The following is an 8,237-nucleotide window of genomic DNA, read 5'->3' as shown; positions in this document are numbered from 1 at the left end:
CCATTGGATTTGAGGTGCCTTGCATAATCTCCTTCCCCGAATTGCCTGCCTCAATCGGGGGTAACACAGCAGGGTTGTCCTCACCAGAGCCTCCTGGAGGCTTCTCCAACGTACCCAGAGGATTTTCAGCTTCACTTCCTTCTGGGATTTTGGTGAAAAGAACTGAAATGTGGGCATTGACTCCTGCATTGTCTGCTGAGCTGCCCAGAGTGAACACCACGGAGCCGAATGCCGGAAGCACTGGCCCTCCCTCGCTAGAGCTACCAACCTCCAAGAATTGCCCGGCTGGGAGTTGTGTGGCTCTTGCTCGCCTATGACAGTAGCAACAAAAATAATGGTGGTGTTCATCTGTTGCAGGGGGTCGAGAGGAAGATCCTCTCCATGGTCCCCGTCTGCTAGGCTGTCGCTCTCGTAATTTGGCCATGTCTTCTTCGCTGCCACCCTCAAATACCTGAGAGAATAGGTGAGAATAGGCACAGTGCTGATTTCGCCCCAATCCCCACACTAGTGAGACAAATTCTGAGCGACTTCCTCCTGCGCGAGAGTTAACCCTTCTCGCTTCCAATTGTTCCAGGAATCTCTCGAATTGCACCCCCTTCCTACAGCAGCAGCTTGAATTGCAGCAGCAAGAGGCTTCGACATCCACCGACTCGCAATTTCTCTGCTCTCGCACCCTTCGGACCTCGACATGCCAATGAACCCGCGTCGTTGTTCCAGTCCATTGATATTGTATTCCATTCCTTCGTTGCAGGCGTGCATTAACTGCATTCTGCGCCACCATCGAAAACCTCTGTCTAACATTGAATGCCCATCGCTTCGATGCTGGGCCATTAAACCTTGACGGCGTTCTATCCTGTAGTCGTAATGTTAACACGGGGCGGCACATGCTGGGCATGTGGCACGCCCCCCCTTGACATATCATCACCCGCATCCGGGGATTCAGCGTCTCTGTGGAGGAGACTCTCACAATCCTGTTTCTGTTGATTGCTTAGGATGATGTCCAGGCTGCCTTCTAGGAAGGGCTGGTCACAATCTACCCCAATATTTGCCAGGAGATCAGCAATCTTATTACCCTCTCTTTTAGTGTGATGGAAGGAAAGGGCATTGTGATTGCGCAGTTCGTAAGCAATGTTGCTTAGCCTGGCCTCTAGTCTCCAACTGTCAGCTACCTTCCTGGCTTGAGAGCCATTCTGAATGCGTGTTGCCATGTTTATGAGGATTTGAGAATCGCCTTCCACAATCAGCGGTTGAAGATTGAGGCGTCTTGCTACAAGGATCCCTTGCCACATCCCTTCCAACTCCGCTGAATTGTTGGTATCCCATCCTATATTGCCGAAGTAGATCTGCAGGAGGGAGCCTTTGTGATTCCTTATAATGCCTCCAAATCCTGCTGGCCCAGGGTTGCCTTTAGAGGCTCCATCAAAATTGAGTTTGTATGAGTTGATGGGTGGGGCGGCCCAGCCACTAACCTCCTTGCCTTTGCGGTTCGCTATCTGATGCATGGTGGGCTCTTGTAGCAGCTGCAGCTTCCAGTTGTCTAGGATGTTTTTCTCGTTGTCTGCAGTGGGGAGATCCTCTTTAGTCCATGTTCTCAGAAGCATGGTTTCTTGGAGGTTGTTGTGCATTCTGTTCCAAATATCCTCAATGGTCGTACTTTGATTTTTGAATATGCGCCTATTCCTTTCCTTCCAGATGTTCCATAGTAGAGTACCTGGGATAATATTCCACAAGTGATTGAGAATCTCACAGTTATAAGGTCTTTTCGGCCATTGACGGATGGTGTCTATGATGCCGTCAGCTTCTCTGCATCGCCTTTGACATCTGAATCCTACCTTTTCCCATAACTGATTGGCGATTGAGCAAGTATCCAGAAGATGCTGCAAGGTTTCCTCGTTTTGAAAGCAGTTGTGGCATATGGAAGGTCCTTGAAAATTGCGTTTCCTTAGCTTATCCCAGGTGAGAATCTTCTTGTGCCCAACCATCCAGAGGAAATGAGATATTTTGGGCCAGGCTTTGAAGCTCCATATTCTTTCCCATAGAGGATCCGGCCTGGTGGGGAAGTCGCCTAACAGATTATAGGCTTCGGAGGTGGAGTATGAGCCTTTAGGTAGGTAGCCCCATCTAAGTATGTCCTCGTTGTTTTCATACCTGATTCTTCTTTTCTTTAACTCGTTTTCCAGTGCTGCTACCTCCTGGATGCTAGTGATATTGGTTATTTGATTGCTCGGTTGCCATTTTCTAAATCCATTCACCACTTCCTGTGCCCAGAATTGATGCACAGTGGCCTGCTGCTGCTCCTGGCTGCTTGGAATGATCATTGCAGGAAGAACACTTGAGAGTTTAGGCATCTGGTTCCAAGCATCATTCCAAAATCTAGCACTGTGACCATTCCGTATTTCCCAAAAGCTGTGTTTCTGAACGAGCTGATGATGCTGTTTGGCGGCGTTCCAAATAAGTGACCCATTGGTAGTGGGCTTGAATCTTATGAGCTCTGCTTGAGGCATGTTGTTGGTGTATTTGGCGGTCCATATTTTGGCCCATAACTTGTCTGGACTAGTCACCCATTGCCACCATATTTTGGCCGTCATGATGGTGTTGCTGTACTCAGGATCTCGAAGACCAATGCCGCCTTTGTTTTTGGGCTTACAGACAGTGTCCCATTTAACCAGTGCCCATTTGCGGTTGGTAGCAGAACTTCCCCAGAGAAAGTCGCGCTGCAGATTTCTCAATCTTTTTAAGACCCACTTTGGTGCAGCAAGGATGGAGAAAAGATAGAGAGGCATGGCTTGAAGGATGGACTTGATAAGCACAACCCGGCTGGCAAGATTGAGGGAACGATTGGTCCATAAGTTGAGCTTGGATTCGAGCTTCTCCAGGAGAGCTCGCCATGCTGGCTGCTTTATGGCCGAGTCAGTGAGGGGAGCACCCAGGTACGTGGATGGGAGAGAAGCGGATTGGAAACCAAGGATACGGGAGACGGCGAGTTTAACAGATGGAGGGGTATGGAAGAAGAAGATTTGAGATTTGGAGCTATTGACATGGGTACCTGAGGCTTTTGAGAAATCGTTGAGCAGGGATTTCAAACAAGAGGCTTCCTGAGCTGAAGGATAGCCATAGAGCATGGTGTCATCAACAAATTGCTGATGAGAGGAAGCCGGGGTGTTGTGAATAGAGATTCCTCTAAGCTGATTAGAGTGGAGGGCTTGCTTGATGTGCCTGCCAAGTCCTTCCGCCATAATCACAAATAGGAATGGGGATAGGGGGTCCCCTTGTCTGATGCCCCTGGAGGGTTTGAAAGGACGGGAGGGCAAACCGTTGACGAGGATGGAGAAATGGGAGGATGAAATAAGGCTCATGATCCATCTTACCCAAGTATCACAAAATCCAAAAGCTTTCAACATATGTTGAATGTAAGACCAGCTGAGCTTGTCGAAAGCCTTGGAGAGGTCGATTTTAAGTAACATACCAGCTTGGTTGGATTGCTTGAGCGAATGAATGATTTCATGAGTGAGGATAATACCGTCCATAATCTGTCTGCCCTCAACATATCCTGACTGCTCCGGAGAGATGAGCATAGGTAGAAGAGGTTTAAGCCTGTTTGCTATGACTTTGGATATGACTTTGTAAAGGACATTACAGAGAGCAATGGGCCTGAATTTATCAGGGGTGATGGAGTTTTCCTCTTTGGGGATGAGAGTAATAAAAGTGGAGTTAAGGGAGGGGAGCAGCCAGCGAAGGGCCCTAGATTCCTCAACTATTTGCCAAACCTCCACTTTAATCAGGTCCCAGAAAGCATGAAAGAACGTAGTTGTGAAACCATCAGGGCCAGGGGCTTTACCTTCTTTGAGCTGCGCCATTGCTTCATCTACCTCGTGGATGAGAATTGGGCTCATGAGCAACTCGTTGTGTTCCTCTGTAACCAGCCTAGGAATGTTGCTGGTAATTTTCTCAATCGCCCGCTTCCGATCCACCGTCTGCTCCTGGTGTACCTGCTGGAAGTGATTGATGAGGATTTCCTCTATCTTCTCATGCTATTCTTCTTTGGTCCCCTCTGGGCTTTGGATGAAAGGAATTTTGTTGTGCATTCTTCTTTACACTATAGTATTGTGAAAGAACTTAGTGTTGCGTTCCCCTTCTTTTAGCCACCTGAGCCTTGATTTTTGCCTCCAGTAAATTTCTTCCTGCTTCCTTCTTTCTTCAAGCTGATTGTAGATGTGCTTCTCTTTGTCCAAGGTTGCCTCTGTGTGCCCTGTGTTAATTACTGTCTGGTGTAGATCTTTGAGCTCCTGATTAAGCTCCTGTTGTGCTTCAAAAATATTCCCAAAGGTCTCCCGATTCCATCGTTTGAGGTGGCCTTTTAGGAATCGCAGTTTCTGTTGTAGTTGATACATCCTTGTGCCTTTTGGTGGGTCAAAGGAGGCCCATATGGTTCTGACGAAGTCCTTGAATGCTGGATGCGTTAACCAAAAACCTTCAAATCGAAATGGTTTTTTGGTTCTGTCCACTGGTCGCTGCCATTGCAGAGCTATCGGCCAGTGATCCGATCTAGAGTGGGCCAAAATCTCCGCAGTGAAATCACCACCTAGATGTACCGCATTATCCGAGATCAAAAAGCGGTCGAGTTTGGAGGCGATCTGGTGCTTGCCCCCTCTGTGATTGCTCCAAGTGAAGGTTCCATTGCAGAAAGGCATGTCTATGAGTGAGGCGTTTTGGATGAAGTCCTTGAAGTGTTCTACTTCAAGTTCCAGTCTGGATCTTCCTCCGATTTTGTCCTCGATTTTGGTTATCATATTGAAATCCCCTGCGACTATCCAAAGCGGATGCTGCCTGTTAGTGCTCAGCGCTTCAATGGTGTCGAGGAGCGCTTTTTTACTGCCACCGTCCTGCGGAAAGTAGACGTTGGATAAGTTCCCATGAACATTGGTGCCCAGAATGTGAAAGGCAGCTTGAATGAGGTGATGGGAGGCGTGGAAGTCAGTAAGCGATATTGCCTGGGTGTTCCAGGCGATGGCCAGCCCTCCCGAGGCTCCCGTTGCATCCACGGCCACTGAACGGCAACCTGGCCAGGCCTTTGAAAGTATTCGACCCAGCGTAAGACTATTGCATTTGGTTTCTTGGAAGAAACACATTTGCGGTTTTTCCAACTTGATCATGTTTTTTAGCATCCTAGATTTTGCGGGGCTGTTGAGCCCTCTTAGATTCCAGGAGATAAGCTTCATGGATAACTGGTTTGGGTAGGGCTGAAGTACTTCGTGAGCTTCGCGTATCTACCTGAGTCCACTAGGAGTTTGCCTATCTCCATTGTTCGCTGAAGATCTGTCTTTCTCCCTCTTTTTTTGGAGTCCTTTGGACGCAGATTGCTGTCCCAAGCGCTGCCAGGTTGAATGCCTAGTTGATGTTGGTGGAAGGCTCTGGATATGACCTCTTCCAGCTTTTCTAAATCAGTCTCGGAGATGGAGTCATACGCCTCTTTCCTACAAGCTAGCTCCAGTTCAATGATGTCCAGACCGTGGAGATCTATGCTTTCAGGTTCTACCTCCATTATTTGAGCTTGACTTGTGTCTTCTTGAGCGATCTCTGAGTTCTTCAGGGGAGTCGACGTCTCATCCACCTCCTTTTCCTTGGGGATCTCCTCTGGATCTTTCTGGTGCCTGCTTAGGATGGTCGGGATTAGAATGGGGGTTTTTGATTTGGGAGGGGGGCTGGAAGGGGGGGGGGTGGGTGGAAGAGGATGGGCGGGCAGGGATGTTATTAATGTCCAAGGGTTGATCTTCTGGGAAATCGCTGAGAGACTCAAAGTTGTTCTTGGAAGCAGGGTTTTGGGTATTGGATGGCTGAGGTTTGGAAGCATTCGGAGGCTTTTTATGCGCGCGCTTTCTATTTGAGACCTTGGTGAAGCCATCCTGAGATGGGGAGTCAGAAGATTCAGGAGGGCTAGCTTTTACAGTGAGTGGACTGTCCCGAAACAGATGCCCTAGTGCATGGCATCTTCTACACCTGAACGACACATGTTCATAGTCCAGGGGCTGGGTCCACTCCTCATCGCGATGGGCGAGGGTTATTGATTCAGGAAGAGCTTCATTTAGACGAATAAAAACACAAATCCTTGCATAGGAAATATACTTACGGGTTTTTGTTTCCTCAGATGCCCTGATATATTGTCCCACTCCATTACCTATGCGCTTTAGACTGTCTTCTTCCCAGTATTCATCGGGGAGAGAGTATAATCTGATCCAGACCGGTGCCCAGGTGAGATCTTCCTTGTCAGGGTTAAATCTGGGTTTCCAGTTTGTGATATAGAGGCCTGCCGAGTTAAAGAAATACGGACCCCCTCCTAGGATCCTGTATTTATCTTCTAGGCAATAAAAGATGGCGGTGAAGAAGCCCTTCGGCCCTAGCTGGAGAGAGACGTCTCCCTTAGGCTTCCACTTTGCTGCAATCCATCCATTTAGGGCTCGTTCGGTTGGCCAAAACCCTATAAATTTACCAATGATCGCATGATCTGTCATGAACTCAATCCTGCTGTCAATCTTATCTCCAGGCAGTTCTATGCGCGGCCTAACCTTGGCTACCGGTCGGCAGGTAGAGGAGGTGACCTGCGGTTCATTCGCCTGAGTCTCTTGTGCTTCTGGCTGATCATTGTCGTTTTCCTGTTGCTTCTTCCCTTTGCTAAGTATATCCGGATCCACTGATCCAAATATGACTTCAGGTCCCGTGTTGTGCCGTGAGGGGTCCTGGGGTTGAACCATTGTCGTTCGCTGTTCCCCTGCAGCACTGTCACGCTGCAGCGAATTTTGATCAGAGCCTGAGCCCGATCCGCCGTGCAGAATGCACCGTCGAGGGTTTCATCCTTCGAACCCTAGCTCAATAGCTCAATCGCCAAAATCAAGTTTAGTGTGAATAGTTAATGTCTTCCGCATTAGGTGATGGATGCATTATTAAATCATTATGTGTTTAGATATAAATATGGTATTCTGCGATAATAATTTAGGGTGATGTATTTACTATCTCTTTGCGATAGTAATTTAGGGGGATGTATTTATGATCTCTCTGCAGTAATAATTTATGATTTATGTGGTCATAATTTATGATCTCTTTACGGTAACAATTCACGATCTCTTAGCAGTAATAGAAAAACAATCTAGGGCACGTGCGTCTGCGGTCCGACTCGCTGATATCAGGTGCACACATTTCTTATATTTTTCTAACACATATCTTCTCATATATTTTCACGTATGAATAATTCACCACAATTACAGAAGATTACCAAAGGTAGACCTAGCACAGTTACTCTACAGAGCCTCTATGAGTATATAGTCTTTAGAGAAACGTAGAGAAGAAAGAGAAGTCAAGCTACAAACAGAGTTAGCAACCATGCTGGAAAATAAGTTCACATCTCTTGAAGGCAAGATCCAAAAACAAATAGAAAATAAAATAGAACTATTGGAGAATAAGATGGAGGCAATGGAGACTAGGTTGCAGGTTATAGAAAAACAAAACCAAGATATGAACCAAAAATCCCAGCTAGTAGATGCTGATACTTTACACAGTCTTAAAATGGACATGATTAAAGAGCTAGAAGAAAAATTTAATAGTCGCCTCACCCTAAATAGTTTGGTAGGTAAATTAGATATCAAACCAATTAAAGATGAAATGAAAAAATTGATAGAATCAGACCATGAGCGTAACAAAAGGGCCTTGAACCATATAATATTCAGTTTGAAAGAGGAGGTAGACAAGGATGCTTTAGCCATAGCCCGGACCGAATTACATAACAGATTACAAATTGAAACAATGTGTCTCACAGAAAAAACAAGGTTGGGGAAACTAACTAAGAATAAAGGAAGGCTGATACGATTAAAGGTGAGCTCTACTAACCATAAGTACGACATACTTAGTAAAACCTCAAGTCTAAAAGAAATGAGAATATTTATAAATGAAGATCTCATTCTAGAAGATCAAGTAGAATTGAGAAACGAGGTTCAAAAGGTAAAGGAAGCTAGGAAGGAAGGAAAATGGGAAATAATAAGAAATAGAAAAGCCGTTATTTGAGATAGAAACCAAAATAATAATAATAAATAGCAATCCAACATGCTTTGGATTCTTTCTTGGAACTATCGGGGCATTCCATGGAACAAAGGCCCGAAGCTAAGTTGGATCTCGAATGATGTTGATAATATTTTGCTTGTTGAAACTTGGGAGCACGAAGAACCTAGGTCCCAAACATATATGGCTTT

The 8,237-nt window shown here is 46.3% G+C and overlaps 1 protein-coding gene across 1 annotated transcript; it reads right to left on the bottom strand.

Moving 5' to 3' along the window:
* Positions 1 to 848: 848 nt before the first annotated feature.
* LOC149247858 (uncharacterized) lies at positions 849 to 5,129 on the bottom strand. The gene is made up of 2 exons (XM_089446020.1): positions 4,263 to 5,129; positions 849 to 3,989 (listed from the first exon to the last, which is right to left on the bottom strand). The coding sequence occupies exons 1-2, from the start codon at positions 5,127 to 5,129 to the stop codon at positions 849 to 851; spliced, it is 4,008 nt and encodes a 1,335-aa protein (XP_089302146.1).
* Positions 5,130 to 8,237: the final 3,108 nt, after the last annotated feature.

This window comes from Pinus tabuliformis, chromosome 7 (genome assembly GCF_031772625.1).
Source record: "Pinus tabuliformis cultivar Carrire ecotype Pingquan chromosome 7, CPIR1, whole genome shotgun sequence".
Classification (NCBI taxonomy): domain Eukaryota; kingdom Viridiplantae; phylum Streptophyta; class Pinopsida; order Pinales; family Pinaceae; genus Pinus; species Pinus tabuliformis.
The sequence above is the reverse complement of the archived record's forward strand: the minus strand, read 5'-3'. Positions and strand labels throughout refer to the sequence as shown.

Coding starts and splice junctions, on each gene's coding strand:
- LOC149247858 (XM_089446020.1), bottom strand. CDS start 5,129: ATGTGTTTCTTCCAAGAAACCAAATGCAATAGTCTTACGCTGGGTCGA. Junction 3,990..4,262: donor TCAAAGATCTACACCAGACA/GTAATTAACACA, acceptor CACTTCCAGCAG/GTACACCAGGAGCAGACGGT.